This window comes from Solanum lycopersicum, chromosome 5 (assembly GCF_036512215.1).
Source record: "Solanum lycopersicum chromosome 5, SLM_r2.1".
Classification (NCBI taxonomy): domain Eukaryota; kingdom Viridiplantae; phylum Streptophyta; class Magnoliopsida; order Solanales; family Solanaceae; genus Solanum; species Solanum lycopersicum.
This window is the reverse complement of record NC_090804.1, coordinates 61,669,748-61,689,619: the sequence shown is the minus strand read 5'-3', so window position 1 is coordinate 61,689,619 and position 19,872 is coordinate 61,669,748. Positions and strand designations below refer to the sequence as shown.

At 33.8% G+C, this 19,872-nt stretch overlaps 3 protein-coding genes across 6 annotated transcripts; 1 reads left to right on the top strand and 2 right to left on the bottom strand.

The window, feature by feature from the left end:
* Positions 1-213: 213 nt before the first annotated feature.
* LOC138348439 (uncharacterized) lies at positions 214-667 on the bottom strand. Its single transcript, XM_069297631.1, is given in 1 exon segment — positions 214-667. A coding segment is annotated over 1 exon segment (219 nt). The 5' UTR covers positions 433-667.
* Positions 668-7,858: 7,191 nt separating this feature from the next.
* Positions 7,859-10,751, top strand: LOC101265337 (uncharacterized). Its single transcript, XM_004240081.5, has 3 exons — positions 7,859-8,289; positions 8,821-9,073; positions 9,955-10,751. Exons 1-3 carry the CDS (start codon positions 8,182-8,184, stop codon positions 10,338-10,340), a joined length of 747 nt encoding a protein of 248 aa, XP_004240129.1. The 5' UTR covers positions 7,859-8,181; the 3' UTR covers positions 10,341-10,751.
* Positions 10,752-10,998: 247 nt separating this feature from the next.
* Positions 10,999-19,606, bottom strand: LOC101265643 (ethanolamine-phosphate cytidylyltransferase). Of its 4 annotated transcripts, none has more exons than XM_010323241.4 (10): positions 19,493-19,606; positions 18,072-18,507; positions 16,662-16,897; positions 15,887-16,059; positions 14,495-14,566; positions 13,929-13,996; positions 13,447-13,567; positions 12,550-12,615; positions 12,339-12,461; positions 10,999-11,365 (listed from the first exon to the last, which is right to left on the bottom strand). In XM_010323241.4, exons 2-10 carry the CDS (start codon positions 18,422-18,424, stop codon positions 11,294-11,296), a joined length of 1,284 nt encoding a protein of 427 aa, XP_010321543.1. In that variant the 5' UTR covers positions 18,425-18,507; positions 19,493-19,606; the 3' UTR covers positions 10,999-11,293. The 4 variants fall into 4 exon arrangements, 3 of the variants coding, with proteins under 3 accessions (XP_010321543.1, XP_004240130.1, XP_069154200.1); XM_004240082.5 differs by having other exon boundaries at positions 19,347-19,533; XR_011221395.1 differs by lacking the exon at positions 12,550-12,615 and having other exon boundaries at positions 12,339-12,496; positions 13,422-13,567; positions 19,347-19,533.
* Positions 19,607-19,872: the final 266 nt, after the last annotated feature.

Below are 19,872 nucleotides of genomic sequence, written 5' to 3'. Positions count from 1 at the left end.
ATCTGAACCATATTGAATGGTACCATCTTAAGAACACTGAGACATATCCAAACTTTCAGAGATCCATACTTAAGTAAATTGAAGCTATTCATCACCATCATAACATAATTTTTATGGAAATTAGAAATAGAAGCAAAAGTCCAGAAATATTCAAAAAGATAGCAAAAACAAATTATTGAATTGAATGCAACTCGGTTTACAATTCTTGGCAGCTTAGGCAAAAGACTTCCACTCTTTGTTTTCTCTAGTCAGCTCTGCTCTCATTCTTCTGATATTTGCTTTCTTCTTCGTTCTCTCTTGCTTCTCAATCTCATATTGATGAAGAGCGACCTAGACATGGGTTTCGCCCATGGTTTACCATAAAGCGAAGGCTCCTACAGACATAGCAAAGAACGTTGCATCTTTCACCATCTTCGTTAAGTTTTGAGTCATCTCAACTCAGGGTACTACTACAATCTTGTCGCTTCGGATTCATAAATGAAACGGATTGTCCAACAAGCTTCATAAATCGCATCGCTCACCCAACCTCAACAAAATCAATATATTCATCTTCTACAATGATTTTTTCGAGTTATTTGAATTTAGAACTTTTTCGACAGTAATGGTTCCTCGATGGAGAAGTTGTGAATGTGAAATTTCAAATTTGTGAACCTGTTAGGTATTAGATGGAGTATTTTACAACATGTTATGAGTGATTTATGAGATTGAAATTAATTAAAATAAAATTTACGTTATTTTTTTCTTTTTAAGCGCAACAATGCCATATTTGAATGTATCATAAATCATGTATCCGACCACCACTTATGTATCCATATCCTCTTATTTTAAGGGATTTCTGTAAAATGAAAACTAATAGGAATAGAATGTAATTTATATCTCATACTATGTGATTCCTATAATTTATACATTATACAATTGATTTCTTTGTATATGTATAGCGAATACATATTTATGTTTGCTATGGAGTGTAATTATGAAAACGCTATAACATACAAGTATGAATTTTGTGTTTGGTATATGTGAAAGTTGTTCAATCAATATTGAGCTATATGTTGCCAATTGTATATAATAGTTGTCTGTCTGTGTCAATTTCTCGGATTTTGAGATAAATGGGCAAAAAGCCCATCTATTTTGGCAGCCCTATTGCTAGTTTTAGGACGGGGAACTTACATAAATATACTATAATAAAAAAGTATTGACCATTTATAATAATAATATATGTTTTTTCACTTGATCAGTTTTAATTCATTTATAATACAAGTTTAATACATATTACAAAGAACAATTTATTATTCACATATAATACAAGTTTTAATGATGGATAATCATTTATCACACATTTTAATACATTTATAATACAATGTGTCAAATTTTTACCAAACATAGTATATTTTAAAAAATAATTATAATTTATATATATTGTATACATAATTCATTTTTAATCCATATCACATATTTAATATAATATTGCTATAAATGGTAATAAATAAAAAATATCACTAAATTTAGTAATTATTTATTAAAATGTATCAGTTTATGTAATTTTCCCTTTTAGGACAGGGAGATTGGGCCAAAGCCTAAAATCATGAATTAGGCCGAAGTATTGACCCAGATAGACAGAAACCATACTTGGGCCCAATACTTCTCCCTCTTAATTATTTATGAGAAAATTAGCTATATAGACATAATATAAAACATATTTAGTTAAGATAACAATACTTTAAAATATTTATTTAATATATCATAATGATAATATTTTCAAAAATAATTTGTATTCACATTTATTATTTTTGGGATTTCCTTTTATTAATTAAAAGATTCCATAACTGGACCAAACTCTAACCAATAACAAATTTAAAATAAAAAACAAATACAATATTCTCTCCTCATCTTATTTCTCCCTTTTTCATGTCATTCTCTAAAAAGTAATTCCCACCTTTCAAGTTCCCAAATTTTCTTTATTCTTCAAACAAAAGTTATTCAAAATTTGATTCTTCAACAAAATCTTTACATTAATTCAAGGATTTTCTTAGTTGAAAAACAATCAGTATACATTATTTCATCAAATTTCGAAAAACATGGAGAACGCCAAAATGAAGAATAATTTCCTAATAGTTTATTTTGTATTTATAATTTCTTTTACATTTTTGTATTATTTTTCAATTTGTATTCAAACCATTATATGTATGCTTTCAATATTTGCTTTGATTCGAAATCTCTTGTTGTATAGTCATGAATTTTGTATTTGTTCTTAATTTGTATTCATCATAACGATATGCGAACTAGTTGTGTATTTTATTTATAGGAATAACAACTTTTTATTAGTTTGTTTTGTTTTTATAGTTTTTCTCTTTAGAATTTTTCATCATCTCTCAACTCGTATTCAAATCAATACGTGTGCTTTTAATATTTGTATTTATTCAAAATCTCAGGTTGCATAGTTTATGAATGTTGTATTAGTTCGTAATTTATGTTCATTCCAAAGGTATACCAACTAGTTATGTATTTTATTTAAAAATGATTACAACAAATATTCATTTATTGTTTTTCAGTTTTATTTTCACTTTCCCATCATATTATGTTTGTATTTTATATATCATTATACAAAATACAGTATAAAAACTAGAATGAATACAAATATAAATAATATACCTATTGGAATGAATACGACTTAGGAAAGGATACATAATTTTAAAGAGAAAAATAAATACAAAAAAAAACTACATGAATACAAATATGTTTATATTAAATAACTACAGATTCATTTGATATACATATTGAAATCAGGGGCCGATTTAGGATTTGGAGGTAATGGGTGTCATAACGTTCAGGTAAGATAAAATGATCGGTTACTTTAATTTTTAGTTACAATTCATATTACTGATTTTTTTTTTATAAATAAGTTGATCAAATATGCATGTTGGTAATATCTTCTTTTTTAGATATTCTGAGATTAGAATTTTTCTTTCTTTTTTGGAATTAGATCTCTTATTTGCTGAAACTTTAAGAGAAAAAAATACTGCATCAAAATTTGAGCTTGTATAAACCATTTAATAGTATTAACATAATATATTCATATTACATTGACTTTATGTGTTATTGGAGATATATGGTAGGGAAAGAATAAAAACTTTAGTTCCAGCCTGGTCATCTTACTTAGCAAGAACATCGGTGAAGATTAAAACAACCTTTAAATTTTTTTTAAAAAAGCTCAATTAATATTTTTCATTATTTTTTAAAACTTATATTTTTAAAGAAATTACTATTTAAATATTTTTTAAAAAAACTACTAATTTGTTTAGTAATTACTTGCTTTGATAACAAATCTTAAAGTTTAAACTTAATTCAAATTCTCCGATGAGTTATTCTCATATTAATGAATTATAAATCTTTTATTTGAAATTTTTTGAAACTTTCTTTACTTGAGTCATATTTTAGACAAGAATGTTCTCTTTTATATTCAATTGGTTTTTCTATTTTAAATCTTTTGAAATTTAAAGTTGTCTTAATCTTCCTAAAATATTAAGTGGCGATTCTTTTCCCAAATAAAAATAAATAAAATACTCTCCAAACTTAAAAGACATCTATTTAATATTTTAATAGAAAGAAGATGTTTTTATTCTTATATTTATATAAATCTGATTTAGTTCAAGATGATGTTTCCTTGAGTGATTGAAAGAACAATTTTTCTTAGATTATTAATTGGCGAACTTATATGTTCAATGTCGTATTTTACCCATGATCAACTTAAGTTACAAAATAATTTCACATATATTCATGTGTTTTTGTCACGACCCAAATCGGGTCGCGACTGGCACCCACACTTACCCTCCTATGTGAGCGAACCAACCAATCTAAACCTTAACATTTCAATATAATATCAACAGAAAGTAATGCGGAAGACTTAAACTCATTAATAAAATCAATAACTATTAAAACTCAAACATTTATTATTATCCCCAAAATCTGGAAGTCATCATCACAAGAACATCTATCCTCAAATTACTAAAGCTAAGAGTATCTAAGAAGCTAAAATACATAAAAAGCTAGTCCATGCCGGAACTTCAAGGCATCAAGACATGAAGAGGAAGATCCAGTCCAAGCTAGAAGCATTAGCTCACCCTGAATTCCGGAGTGATGAAGACTGGCTAGAGTTGCGGTTGAGTTGAAGACGATGGCGCGTTTGCTGCACTCCACAAATAACAAAGAAGAAAACATAAAAGTAGGGGGGTCAGTACAAACACAAGTACTGAGTAGGTATCATCGGCCAACTCAAAATAGAAAACAGTATATATCAGATAACATCATAAAATCAACTAATATCCTTAGCATGCAACATTTACAATTACCATAACCCTTGGTTACAACACCAAGCTCATCAATGAGGACTCACGCCTCCTCATCATACTCATTTGGATTAGGTTCATTAGTTTGAATATATTAACATCTTTCAAGATTCATTATCTTTATTCCTCTCGTGTCGGTTCGTGACACTCCGCTTCTCAATATACTATCCTGGTGTCGGAACGTGACACTCCGATCCTCATTCTATCTTGGTGTCGGACCGTGACACTCGATCCATATACTATTCTGGTGTCGGAACGTGACACTCCGATCCTCATTCTATCCTGGTGTCGGAACGTGACACCCAATCCATATTCTATCCTGGTACCGGAACGTGGCACCCGATCCATATTCTATCCTGGTGTCGGAACGTGACACTCGATCCATATTCTATCCTGGTACCGGAACGTGGCACCCGATCCATATTCTATCCTGGTACCGGAATGTGGCACCCGATCCATATTCTATCCTGGTGTCGGAACGTGACACCCGATCCATATTCTATCCTGGTACCGGAACGTGGCACCCGATCCATATTCTATCCTGGTGTCGGAACGTGACACTCCGATCCTCATATACTATCCTAGTACCGGAACGTGGCACCCGATCCCCTAATCTCACTACTTTCGTTCATCAAGCCTTCTTTTATACCAAGGCATCATCATTAACAAAGTAGATTAGGGTTTCTTTTTCAAGATTTAGGATTCAATAGTTTCATCATGCTTATTTCATCACAATTATATCATCACAACATGCAAACACATAATTAAGCATATAGAAGGGTTTACAACACTACCCAATACATATCATTCGCTATTAAGAGTTTACTACGAATAGTATAAAAACCATAACCTACCTCCACCGAAGATTAGAAATCAAGCAAGCAAGTTCCCAAAGCTTTGTTCTTCTTCTCGTTTCTCCTCTTTCTCGTTCGTTTCTCCCTCTCTTTCTGTTCTTTTCTTTTTCTTATTCAAACCCTCTCTCTTTTACCCTAATTAGCATATAATTAAGTATAAAAGATGGTGAATTAACCCATTAATTAATTCAAGGTTACCTCTTTTAACCCCCAAGTAATTAGACTTATTAAAATTAACCCACTAACTTTATAATTAAAGCAGGAATAGTCCAAAACGCCCCTTAAAATAATTACAGAAATCCGACCCAGCCTGGGATTACGCAGCCTGTGACGGCCCGTCGCGCCTGCGACGGTCCGTCCTGTGCTCCGTCACAGAGTTCAGAGACTCAATTTCTCTTAAGAGTCTGTGATGGTCCGTCACACCTGTGACGGTCCGTCCTGTCATTTCGTTACAAAGTTCAGAGAGTCGATTTCAGTACCCAATTTTCAGAATTCTAAGTATTTTGGAATGAGATCCCCTCGACGGTCCGTCTTGGGTTCCGTCGTCTCAGCCTGTTTTTCCAGAAATAAAATCTGCTGCTCAAAACGACTAAACAGGTCGTTACAGTTTTGAGTATAAATAATGTGAGTAAGCTAATATATGTGATAGACATAACAAAATTCGAGCACTATGAATGAAAGATGCGTGATTTGACGTCGAAAGGAAGGAGTTTGCGGCGCGAATAAGAAACTTCTCGATGAAACGACAACTCTTTACGTTCATGAATGAGTTTAGATGTTCACGGAGAATAGTCCTCGTTGATCCAACCCAGTTGACTACTGTGAACGCAATCAAGTTTTAAGTTCTCAGGGTTAATTTAATGGGGATATATTTTGTGATCAACTCAAAAATTCAGATCATTTTCGCAAATTTAGAAGTTGATAGTATTAGATATGGAGCTTTGTTTGAGTTGATTTCAGTTGCAACTTGTTGGGGCACATGTTTTTAAGCCGAGTGAGATCAATTAACAAAGACAATTTTATAATTTTTCGGTACAAGTCCCATAATATTATTTTTGGGTTTATTTTCAATTATTAAAATTTAGGTGTCAAAACGTCTATATTTACATTGTTATTATTCATTAGATAGTCGACCATAAGCGATTTGTAAAGGAAAAACTCTGATTTTGTAGATTCAAAGCATATGTGATTAAATTTGGGGTAAACTCCCCCTTACCAATCACTAGATTGAGTTTGTGTTTGTGTATTCATGTTGATTAACTAGTTTTGAGAGGGATTTCTAGATTGTATCAGTTTACTCGCCTTAGAAAATTCTCCAACATAACTTCAGACCAATTAACTCTTCTAAACTGATATAGAAGATGTAGGGTATGATATTATGAATCCTTAGCCAGAAGATAACTCTACTCTTGTAACGGTTCATCCATAACCTCTCTTATGTTTCAGTCCTGATGTTTCTTTGGTGATTTCGAGCATTGTTGATGATATTGGGTCGGTTCTTGGATTTCCATCTAACCAAATTTTGAAGATATTTTTGTTATATGGTGCGTGTCCACATGAAGAAGAGTGTATGATTTGGAGGTGTTCAAAGCCTTTTAACCATGGTTCGAGGCCTGACATCCTTTCTTTAGCTACAGTTTGAGGTCTCACATTTTTACTAGATGGTGTTTGAGGCCTCGGTGCATGTTCACTAATTGTGTTTAGAGTCTAGACCTGTTTCTTTTAGTTTGTTTTAAGTCATGACATGATGTTTTATTGGGTTCTTGATGTTCTATTAGGTTCTTCGGGGATGCTTTTGTCATTATTTTTGTCTAGGGTTGGATGGTTCGGTTTTGGAATAGCTAGTGTTATCCTTAAATCTTTTGTGTACTCATCGGGCTTATATGGTGTCCGTTTGAGTTATTTACGTTCCAATTGCGCATGAGTGTATCTTCTAGGTTTATGGGGTGCAGTTAGGTTATAGATAGCTCGTTTACTTAACTACTCCGTTCTTTCTACACTTGTGGTAGTTGGACTTTTTGTTATCGTTTTATTCATTTGACCTTTTGTCACTTTTTACTTTTTTCGCTTTTCATGTTGTTTTTAATGTCCAAGCTCAATCGACCTATGTATTGAAACTCATGTTGCATCTGTTTTCTTGATGTAGATTCTAACACCAGCCGTCCACAATGATTCAAGTTTGACTGCGGAAATCTTCGGAGATTTGAGGGTGAGCTGATGGCGTCCTAGTTCGGTCTGTATGCAAATATATATAGTTTTTTTCCTAGTCTTTTGGATCAAGACAAGTATGTACTTTTGAGGCTTGTACTCTTGAAGTATCTTTGTACTTTCGTTCACCAGATTGTGAGATTGGACCATGTACTCTTTTTTATATGTATATATTGATGTTATTTCTGTTATTTCTCTTTTTCATTGCGTTTCCTATTTTATTGTAATAAATTTCTTATCAATCGTTGATTCTACCCAATATGTTTGTTTTTTGTTGTTCCAATGTATGAATAACCTACTCGTAACTTACGGTACGTGTCATCATGAGTCAAGTAACAAAGTTGGTACAATATTTGAATTATATTAGCATTATTAGAAATTGTTTAATGGAATATAATATATAATTAATAATCTTATTTGATATCATTAGTTAGACACACTAATTAATGCATAACAAATTATAATAGGACTATTTGGTTTCTTGTGTGGGACCCCAACCCGAGTAAAATAAGGCCCACAATTTCTTTCTCTCTATATGCACCAAAGTTCCAGAAAAATCTGGACTTGTGAGAAGAATCTACAAGCTTCCGTCATTCTTTCTATAACTGAAATTCCCAACCTCTTTCTTCTTTCACTTCCATTAACCTAGCTCTCAATTCTATACCTAACAATACTCTTGTTGGTGCTCTGATCGATCGTTTGAGAAGTAGGTAGGTTTGTGCAAAGTGATCTCTGATAGCTTTTTAGGGTTTTCTTTTGGACGCAAGAGGAATATGAAGCCATACTATACATTGAAGATGAAGAGGAAGGATTTGGAAGATGTTAATGATGAATTCTCTGATTTTTCACTTTCCTCTCCCGCCAGAAAAATTCGTCGACTGGTAAAACTCGAAATTCTTCTGTTTTTAACTGCAAGTGTATGAAATTCTGTTGAAAAAAGTGATTATTATGATGGTTTTGTAATTTTTTTTTAATTAATGGAGGTAGAGCTTGATTTTTTGAGTATTGGAATTGTATGAACTTAAAAAAACTAGGGGAGAATGCATATAGTGTTGATTGAGGTGGATTTTTGGATTTGATATTGTATGGACCTTGGTGTACTAGTTGCAGTTTGCTTCATGTGATCAGGAGATTCGCGTGGAAACAGTTGTAATCCAGTCTTTCTTCGGACTCCAGAGCTTAGAGCACCGGGCTGCCTTTTTAACTTAAGAGCAGGATGAATATAGAGGATTCCTATAGCTGACTCCGACTAGTTTGGGATTGATGTGTAGTTGATTTGTTAGAACTTAATTACGCCGAACTTAGGATAAATCAAAGAATGTTCTAATGCTATCCCCTTTCAGTTTGTTTTTGAAGGAACTGCCTGTGTATGTTAGTGATGTTTTTTTTTTCCTTTTTACTCTTATGTTTAGGATGCGGTGTTGCCTCCCATAATAGAAGAGGTTGAAGAACCAGAGATTCCTATAGCTTTTGAGCAAGCAACAACTTATCCCAGCTTCGGAAGCAATGCAGTAAAGAGGGGTCTAGTAATTGAGGAACTGCCAAGTGTGCCCGCGAATGAAGAGAGGGCAATTGTGCTATTCAAGCCTATGAACACACAGCCTATGCATTCCCCTTCTAATTTCTCCGTTAAAGTGGATCCCCAGTTTCTTAATGGTTTCAAAAGTAAGTCTCTAGTCTCTATACTTTTAGTTGTTTATTTAGTTTATATGAGATCATTTGGTAGTTTTGTTGAAAAAATTGAATGCATAGCTTATTTAGGTTATATTAATATGGTTTAGATCACCTTGAGATCAACAGGATGAACATAGTATCGAATTGTTGGTGGTCTGTTTCTTGTTTTAAGAACTTGTTGAGTTCCACAACGAAATGTAATAGTGAAGCTCTGTCTAAATTTGGGAGAGGTCACGAGGAGGAATTGGCCTTGAATCTATGAGTTCTGCTGATGTGTAAATCTTCCCAAGGGTAAATTAGCAATACATCAGTTGAAGATGAGCTGATTGGAGTTGCATTTAATATGTGAGCTAGCTTAAATGGTAAGGCAAACTTTAGGTACTTTATAGAATAACTTTTGTCAATGCAGATGTAGCTCAAGTAGCTCAGTCTTCGTTTTTGATGAATTTATTGGTTAAAAAAGTTAGAAATCCCTGTTCTCTTTGTTGAACTTGTTTTCTTAGTGATCTGATCATGGAGCTGAGCGGAACATTGAGAATCCTGTATGCATCAAGTCTTTTTGAGAAAGGTGTTAATAAAAACAAGCTCCGTGATATGCGCTGTTTCTAGATTAGAAAGAAAAAAATTGTTTTGGCTAGAGGTCCAAAAAAAGAGGTTACTGTTTTGTCTTTTTAGAGGAAATGGATGTGATCTTGATAACTGTTTAAATCAGAATTTGATCGAGAACTTTTTGACAGTCTAATTTGATCCATGGGCAGAGCCATATAAGCTGGTTGCTGTTTAATATTCCTTGATTTGATTAGAAGGTGGTGTTTTACCTAAGTGAAAAATGAACTTCAAAGCTCAGTAATCAGTTTTTGTATGTTGTGCAGGTCAAGTCTTCTGGGATAACACAGCAAATGCATTTAGACTAGTTGATGCTAATGAAGCAGCGCAACAGGACGACTCTAGTTCTGCGAAAGAATGTCTGGCAGTTGTTCCTTGGGTTCCATCTCAATTTCCTTCTGCAGCAGAAGCTGAAATCCTTAGTCAACCTGATGTTTCAGATATGATGGATGCTGAAGATATGGAAGGAGTAGCTATGGATATTGAAGATAACAGTGTGGATGTTGAACCAAGAATTGCAGTCGATGCTGGTGCAGTTAGTGTAAATGATGGTTTGCATCATTGGCAGCAACAGCATTGTATGACTACGACTCAACCGCCTCAGAACACATCAACACCGATTCCCTGGTACAGTAACTGGCATAAGGATTAGGATGTTATAATTACTGTTAGAACTCTTGATGGGTCTCCTCTTGCAATTAAGCATCGGCTAGGTAAAAGAGGGTGAAGTAAGTACTAGATAAAAGTAGTAGATTGCGGGTTGAAAAGGTTTGGGAGGCCGTTGTTTTAAAAGTCACTGTCATGGCATCTAATATGTCGATGGATGAGCTGCTTATAGTTTTCTAATGTCTCAGCTCAACATAAAAATGCAAATCATTACCATGTCTTGGATATGATTTTTTCTTTATTATGCCTAATTTTGGTTACACTGGGAGATTCTGGAATGGAAAATAGTCACTTTGGGAATGAAATTGTTCAAGACAAGTCATATGAAAGAACGTATGCTGTTTGTTGACAAGTTCGTTATAAAATTATTTTGAGAGTTTGTAGTCACAAAAAGAAATATGGAAATATGTGATTTGCTATTGTTCGATATTTTATTTATGAATTGGAGAAACTTGATAGTTGCCACACCTGTGTATTTTATGTTCATGGGAAATAATACAATTTAAACATATAATTGACCCCTAAAACTTGAAGTCATCCTCATCAAAAGACCCTACCTCTTTCATAAAATGAGAGAAGCAATATTCAGTTTACTTGTTTCTAAGAATCAATACCCCCAACTTGCTGTAATTACTGTTCAGTAATTGAAATTGAAACTGATTAACTACAGAATAAGAATGGAACAACAGCTCCTTAACTTACAAGAATCAATATGGATTTGAGATTAGGAAATCAGCTACAACCACCAAGAAATAAATAAATGAATAAAAACCTACATCTGCTGACTATGAATTTTCTTCTTATATCTCGCAAACCTCCTTGAACGTATACATTTCGAATACAAACAAATACAAACACAAGACGAGCTACCTTGATAAAAGAGCAGCTTCGCCAAAGTCACAAGCCACAAGAGGCACACTGGAGACTGTAACATAAAACTTAATCGCCTGAAACATACCGCTTCTCTGCATAGTACTTCTTCTCGCTTGCTTCTTTTTTGGTGTTCCTTTTCTGCACAAGTCAACAAGGCGCGTTAGAGCCAAACTCCATGATAGAGCAAAACTAATTGCAAACAAAGAACAGTGAAATCTTCACATTAAAAATGAGGATTCTAGAGCAAAGGATGTAATGAAATATTGACATGCGACGTGATTCTTCAGAACAGAACAGGCAAGTTGAGGTTGGCAGCCTGCAGGAATGGCGGGGTTGGGAAGGTTTTTTGTACTAATAGAGAAAACAGACTTTTAGCAAAATATAATATCAATGTGCCGCAAATAGGAAGTGGATGATACAATGTCCATGAATCATATTTCAAATATAAATTACAACAAATATTTTAATCCGATAACAGGAGATTGATAATATGTTCTTTGTAGCTTTATACACAGAGAGAGAGATGTGAGCATTTCATGGGAATGCAAGTTGGTCTAGGAGGTAAGCAGAGTCATATATGGGCTTTCAAACCTAAATATAAGCTGTGGACACACAACTATTGTTTAATGGACTTAATTTACATGTTAAACCCCTAAATTTTACTCCTACAGTTGCGGAATCTTAAGGTGATGTATTGCACAACTAGAACTCCTGTAGTTAGGATTCTCTATTGTGGTTAGTCAAGTGTGGCATATGGAGGATTTCAAGTGCTTCTCAACGGAATGTTACATCATAGGAAATCTATAACCTATTTTGTAACGCTGCTATTACACTAGTGATTTTTCTGACCACAAATGCTTTTTGACTTTCCTAGTCAATCGACACTTTATGAACTAGATCACACTGGAAGTAGAGAACACAACACTAAATTTCGATCCACGTAAGTGTCTATATCATATATAGAAATTTGATACTGTTGGGTATGGTAGTCAATCCAAATACTGCTTCTTTACAAGTCTGCCTTTTTGTCTTCTCCTCTCTCCAAGTGGCATGTGAGTAAAAACACTGTATAATCTACGGACTAAGCAACAAATGTGAAAGTGTCACTTACCACATAGATCTCGTGGTTGGCAATGATTCTTTGAGCAACTGAAGTGGTTATAATGTCTTTAGGGCTCTCAATTACTCGGAAGATTCCCATGTTTTTAGGAACTGCATAGGGATCATGTTCTTCCTGCAGCAGCCAAGATTTTACTCAGCAACGTGCTTCTAATATTATTTTTTGGCGATAAAACAGAAAATGTCATTGTGGAAATACTTACTCCTGTAGAAGAGTTCCTTTCAGAAACTGTCCCATGTACAACCACAGAAATATTGAAAGTTGTTACCTAGTCCATGTCAAATAGAAAAAAAGGGAAATTAGTCACCAACAAGAAATGCAGAGTAAATACTTTCTCCTTTGAAGGTCTAAGAGTAGGATGAGAGAAAAACAAACAATTGATTCCTAAGAAAAAAGAATAGCTTGTTATAACAAAACACTCTTGTGAAAGAACTGTAAATACCACATATATTGCTGCATTTTGAAGTGTTTTGATGAATGTTTCAAGCACTATTTATGATCCACAAACTGTAGCACATTAGGCTCTCAGTTACAGCAGCACATTTTTCATGGTGATGAACTGTAAATCTTGCGCTGGTCATTACTCGGTACTATTAAGATAATATGATTTCACGAGATAGTGAAGAATTTGCTAGTATACAGTTAAAGGGAGAGTATGAAGTCTCCAAGTCATTGGGTCCACCAATTTAATGGGCCATCGATCAATCCTCAGATATATGATAATGCAGATTTTACCTAATGAATATCAATTGTTTACATAATCTTTAAACTATCACCTAATGAAACCTTAGGCCTTTTACATTTCTGTCAATTTGCGACTATGTGTCTGCTTTGCTTTCAGAAAGAACCCCTTTTCCAGGGATAACTATATACTTGTATGGCAGGGCAAAGGGTAAAGGACACACAAATATCACTTTTTCATCAATGTGAAATCAACAAATGCAGAAGAAATTTCTTTTAAGAAGGGGAAAAAAGGGAAAAGAGAAGCATCTGTTTTGCTTATCTTTTGAATGTACAATCAGTACAATTAAGTAGACAAATCTAAAGAAACTAGAAATAAGAGAGAAAGAAAACATCTAAAAGGTTGAAGCAAACTTACCATATCGTGGGTCACTTCCCAAGGGGCACCAATAATGACCTCATCAACATAGCGGCAGGCAAGTACACTAAGACTGCGCTCATGCAGATTCATCAGTGGATACTGATGTCCACGAAGTTCGCTGCAAGAAATAAAATTAGTTAATTCTCTATCTTCGTACTCATAAAAAGTGTGTATAATGAGATAAACACAGGTTCTGAAGGAGTACTGTGAAATTCTTTTAGAAAGTCATAACTAAACCATGTTATCTCAACATGCAAGTGAAAATACAGAGATAATCACATTCAGCATATCTTGACATGAAAATAAGATTTTTTGAGATAATTACGGGTTCAGTCACTTAAAGATGTGACCTCAGAGCCTTTTAATCAACAGTGCAGTTTGTCCATTGACAAATAAAATCAGGGTTATCACTTAAAGGATGTTATCGAAAAGCAACAGATAACCAAGAATAGGCAAGTAATATACTAACACAAATGTACCTAATAGTCTCGTCAGTGTAAACTCCGACTAAGAGAAAATCTCCAAGCTGTCTGGCACTTCGAAGAATCTGAGATGGGAGAAAAATTGTCTGTTACTCATAAAACTGTATAGGATGCCGAATGTCAGAAGACACTATTTTAATGAACTACAGAGCAAAAAAAAATGGAAGACACTATAGGCAGGTTAAAGACTAGAATCGGAGATTTAAGCATGTCATGTATAAAAGGCAAAAATAAAAATTCAATAGTTTGGATATAAGTCTATCATTAAACATCATCTACTATTATAATGAGCTTTTTGAGGTTCAAAAGTATTTATTGCAATTAATATAAAATGCTACTTGATTCTCAATATCATTAAGGATAATGACTTAGACTGCATCGTAATCCATGAAACTTAGCATTACATGCAAGTAGAAGGAAGCAAACTTCACAGGAAGTCCATAAACCATCCAGATTAACAATATCACAGATATGCTAAATATAGGAGAAAGTCACACATATGATTACACTATATATACATAATAAAGCCTGACTAATTCCAAAATTCCAAATTAGAGATTTACCTCCACATGGCCAGCATGAAAAAGATCGAACGCACCATCAATATACACAACTCGAGCATTTGGCCCAGGCCCCTAAGAATTAAAAGAGGAGAATATTACTTCCAAGGCTCTAGGAGGAAAAAAAACTCAAACAGAAATGATTGCAATGAGAAAAGAGAAGTGAAACTTGGGGTTTTCTGTAAATCACTATGAGCTAACGGGAAGTAACTTTATCACCATTTTTGTTGTTTCAACTTGGAAAGAGTGAATTCATTTACTCAAGCATGGTTCAAGCATACGATATTGCATATGGACGAGGACATGGTTCAGTTATTAATACATGTTCACAGTTCACCACAATAGAATAAAATTTTTGTTTTCCCACAAGAATAGACAATCTATTATCTCAAGTGAACTCCCTAGTAAGTACTAGCCCAAGTTAACTCTATGTATTCTGATTCATCAACTCCATGAGAAAGACCTTCATTTACATAATTTTTTGCTAATATTAACAGGGGCATACTAGGTGGAGGGCAGGAGGAATATGGTTTCACGTGAATTCAAGCTCCTCTCTCTAGACCACGTATAGTAATGTTATAGTTTTACAGGATCAGTTTAAAATGTTTGTCTTACTATTTTTCCTTTCTTTTTCTAGATTTGAGCGGGGGAGTACTTCTTTTCTTTTCCTTCTTTCTTCATTTGGTTTATTCTTTCTAACTCCCTAAGTTTGACAGATTGCTATCCCTATTCGGCTTTTATTACTTAAAATTTTATATAATGTTTAAATGTCTATGTTTAAAGTAGTAGTATTGGACAATGTAGCATATAGTCAACTGGCTCAACAAATACCAACATTTTCGGGTTTCGACACGGACTAATATATATACATACATATATATATACATACATATATATACATATACATATATATACATATATATACATATATATATATACACATATATATACATATATATACATACATATATATATATATAGAGAGAGAGTGTGTGTGTGTGTGTGTGATATCACTACATTTATAAGAAAAAGAATAATTTTTGAACCTATAATTTCAATAGAATGAGTTAATGGCAAGAATTAAAGACTAAATCCATCAAAGGTAAATTCTAGATCTGCCCTCTTCATAATAGTGCACCCATCCTTTTGAAATCCTAGATCTACCTCTGAGTATAAGCCGGCATTTCAGGTATGATCTGAGGCGAGACTCACTAAAGTTTTATCCTTGAGCACTGTTGAAGTGTAGGTTCAGACATAACGACTCAAAAAGAAAATCTAATTCTACAGTGAAGTTCATACTCATAATGTTCACATTAAAAATTCAAAATAGAAAAAGGAACAATATACATCTGGCATGAGGCCTCACAAATAAGTAGAGGGTATAGCTTGTGATACCTTTCCATTCGAAAATTGCACAATCCGTCTAGATGTGGGCAGAAAACTAGATATGTGATCGATCTTCGACATTTTTTCCTCAGCATGTACATGGTTCAAATTATCATCTTTGCTGGGAAGAGATGAATTGGAGCAATCTTGAGAAATACTTCTAGCAGATGAAAGAATCCTTCCTACAAAACATGATTGTAAAATCTATGAGAAAACAAAACATACTCATCGCTCTAGTATGTGGTTCCAGGAAACATTATTTTTTCTTCACTTTTTCCAGGATGTTTACTGAACAATCTCTTCAATTTATTTTCATTTCTTGTCTAGGGAGAAATAATTTGATAATAGAAAGTTTGCTCCTTTCAGAAAAAACACTATGCACAAGCTTTCTGATATTATCAACTATATACCAAACTTTGGCACATGACAAACAGTCTTAATATATAGCAGGATCATAGATAGCTAACAAAACCATCAAAAGAGGCCAGGGGCAAAAGAAGAAGAAGAAGAGGAGGAAAGAAAATGGAAGATTAATAGCCTCTGTACATTATTAATTACATATGTATGCAAAAAGTAAAAGCTAGGGGCGGGAAGAATTTGCAATTAAACGAACGAGGTGGGTGGGGATTCATTTTATACAGAAAACAATCTTAATAAAAATCAGTGTCAACCACAAACATAAGGCACATTTCTTGAGAATTTAATCTATATTAGCATAATAGATTGCATGATGTGCTTACACATCAAATCTTAAAACAGAACCAGAATAGGAGAGATATAGTACCTACAATATCTGTGCTGGAGACACCTTCAGTGCGTTTAATCTGCTTGTAACGACCAGCTTTCTTTGCTAGTGCATACGCATCAGTTCCATCGGGCAGTAGACAGGGATCATCACCGTGTATAATGTAATCAATCTTATGCTCAGTAAACAGACGGTTCATAAAATCTTCAGTAATTGCATAAGGAGCATTGGCAATTACTTCATCCACCCACTTCAACCCACTAACAAGGGCGAGTCTGCAAAGAATCTTAAATTAGATATACATGTGAGGGTCGGGAAACACTGAAACAGAAATGGTATCACATAACAAGCCACACTAAATTATTTGTCAAGTAATTAAAGTGAGTGTTAATTTATATTTGAACTTCCAAGAACTAAAAGACATTCACGTGTACACACATAAGCATAAATTAAAAGGAGAAATTTCTTTCAAGAAGTTTCTTCTCCATATAATCCACTTTATGCCAAAACTTTCTTAGGCTCATCAAGATGCAAGGTCAAACTTCAATGGACAGTGCTGATAAAAGTCCTGAAATGGACAAGAGACCTTTAACCTAATCATATAGTTTTCCACAGTTATTCTACCAGCCCAGAGATGGTACTGGGATAAACTGCATGTGCGATGGGATCTCATTCTCAATGAGGATTTGATACTTTTTCTTTAATAAAGAAAGATCCATTGATAATATCAAAGAGGATTTGCTACTCATAGACAAAAGACTCTCTTAGTTGCAGCCGTTGCCAAAGGACCAGTAGACTGGATAAATGCAGGACACAACGATAAGCGTTGTTAGTTATGATATTGTTCATGAGTTCTAGCTATCATTTTCACTCAAGCAAGTGGAATCTTGAAAAATATTATTTACAATCAAGATGCCTCACATTGATAGTTAACAAAGACTTGAATAAGTGCATCTGGATAATACATCATAATCTTGATAACAAATTGTTATCAACATGTTTATAGGATGTCATCCTAGATGAAAAATGGATTGCCCCAAAACAAGACCATCTTTACTAAGGTCCCTCTTAAGAACTGTATTAGCTCGTGCATTTCATAATCCATACTACCAAAGTTATTGCATTTTATCAAAACAATTTTAGCAACCACACCAAACCTTTCTGTTTCAGACTGGATTTGTTCTTCACCTATCCTACTCAGGCAGGGTGGTGAAGGAAGAAGAAAATTACAGTGTATCTTCTTTAGTCCACTGTGTCACTCGATTTTAAGGCTTCGTGTAACACATATAGGTGTAGCTAACATTCCTAAGGTAGACACAAAAAGTACAGCTTTCTATGGCACCACTCACACAAATAAGGAATCAAGAAGAATGTAATGCATTAAACTACTTTTTTTGTGTACAAAATATTTTGATCAATGAAAGATGGAGCAACTAATCAAACTCGTACCTTTCTTCCATGCATAAAACCGGTGGACCCTTATTAGCTACAATTTCTTCATCACTAACAACTCCAACTATTAACTCATCTCCTAATTCTTTTGCTTGTCTTATCGCATTTGCATGACCATAATGCATTAGATCAAAACACCCATCCACATAAACACGAATACGCTTCTTCCCGCGCTTCTTTTTACGAAAGATACTTAGATTGGGTAAAATGTGGGGTAGTGTAGGAGCACTGATCCCTGTTAAATAGCTAGTTGACACCCCGAGCAAGGCTGCAGTTAGCATGACTCCACCAAAAAGCCTGGGGTAGTAAAACAGTCTCTCCCCAATCCAGCTATTGCTTTCAAAATCCATTGGCCTCCTCCCTCTAACTTGTCAGGGTCCTTGTGGACCTCTTCTCTAAAAGAGGAAAAGAGGCCCTGCAATAAGAGCAACAACTGTATAACCAAACAAACAAATGTAAGTGGTGGAAATAAAGCCCGATAACAGTAATCTCCAATTCAATCTGAAATCAGAAAAATAACATCTAACAACAGTAGGATATGCTGGTTAAACGATTAAATAAGATGGAATGGCCAATTAATGAGAAGGACCAAATCTCATATGTTGGGGGATAGGTACCAAAAAGATAAAAACTCTATTGCTACAATAACGATCCAAATAGAATATAAACAAGAACATCCAATAAACAGACACGTCAAGTTACAAGAATTGGGTTTTGCTCTATATAATCCTCATTTCAATCAGAATTCAGAAAAAAAAATATCTTAACTACAGTCAGGTAGGAGTGGCAAATCCATATACAATTCCAGAAAGGACCAAATCAACCAAGTGGGGTTCATCAGTATGCAAAAAAATGGCAACTTTATTACTAAAACAACCCAAAATTAAACAAAAATCAAGAACATAAATAAGCATATACAGCAACCAGCGCCAGAGGTGGATCTATCCCTTTTTGGATTGTACCATCTATACACACAGTGTAATTTCACTTTCATTAAATCGTAGTTGTTCCTATTGAGCAAACCTAAAAAAAAGCATTCAATATGCAGAAACACCGACCAATCAAAACATGAAACAGAACAAAAATTCCGAGAAATCAGGAAATAAGATCTGGGTGTTGCATGAAGATCAAGAATTTAAAACAACAAACACAAATCACACAGACAAACCATGCAAATCATATAGCTAAATCTAGCTCAAGAATTTCCAAGAAAACAATAAAAATTCAATCTTTTTAATTAAAAAAAATGGTGGGATGTAAATAAAGAAGAACCTGAAGGTGTAGAGGAATGGAGAAATGGAAAAAAGTGAGAGAATTGAGATTTGGTATGGTGAATTTGAGATTAACGCAGCAGCAGAACAGAAATCTAAAATTCTGCAGAAGAAAAAGGGGGGAATTTGTCAGATTAGAATCTTTACCTTTATTTATTCTTGAACCTCATTCACAAATATCATCAATTTATATATATATATATATATATATATATATATATATATATATATATAATTTTATTTATTTTTAATTTTCCACACATGTTAGATTCTGTATTGGGGAAGACTAATTGAGATTTGAACAGAAAAGTCACATTTTTTAAAAATAAATATCAATGTTGGTATATCTCAAGTTCGAATTTGATACGAAGAAAATTTTATAAAAAGTGTTCACTTCTCGGTTGCTCTGTGATAAGTTTTGTGATAACACAAAGATTACATTAACAACTTACCTATTAAAATTTCACCAAGTGAAAATTGAAATGTATAAAATATAGGGGCGACTTTCACATATAGCAAATAAAAAA

Bases quoted from the DNA above. Each gene is read 5' to 3' on its own strand.
- LOC101265643 (XM_010323241.4), bottom strand. From the start codon at position 18,424: ATGGATTTTGAAAGCAATAGCTGGATTGGGGAGAGACTGTTTTACTAC. The intron at 13,997-14,494 runs GTAAATCTCTAA...CTCCCATCTCAG, and splicing joins TTCATGCTGGCCATGTGGAG to ATTCTTCGAAGTGCCAGACA. The intron at 12,616-13,446 runs GTAAGTTTGCTT...GACATGGACTAG, and splicing joins GGGAAGTGACCCACGATATG to GTAACAACTTTCAATATTTC.
- LOC101265337 (XM_004240081.5), top strand. From the start codon at position 8,182: ATGAAGCCATACTATACATTGAAGATGAAGAGGAAGGATTTGGAAGAT. The intron at 8,290-8,820 runs GTAAAACTCGAA...TCTTATGTTTAG, and splicing joins CCAGAAAAATTCGTCGACTG to GATGCGGTGTTGCCTCCCAT. The intron at 9,074-9,954 runs GTAAGTCTCTAG...TATGTTGTGCAG, and splicing joins GTTTCTTAATGGTTTCAAAA to GTCAAGTCTTCTGGGATAAC.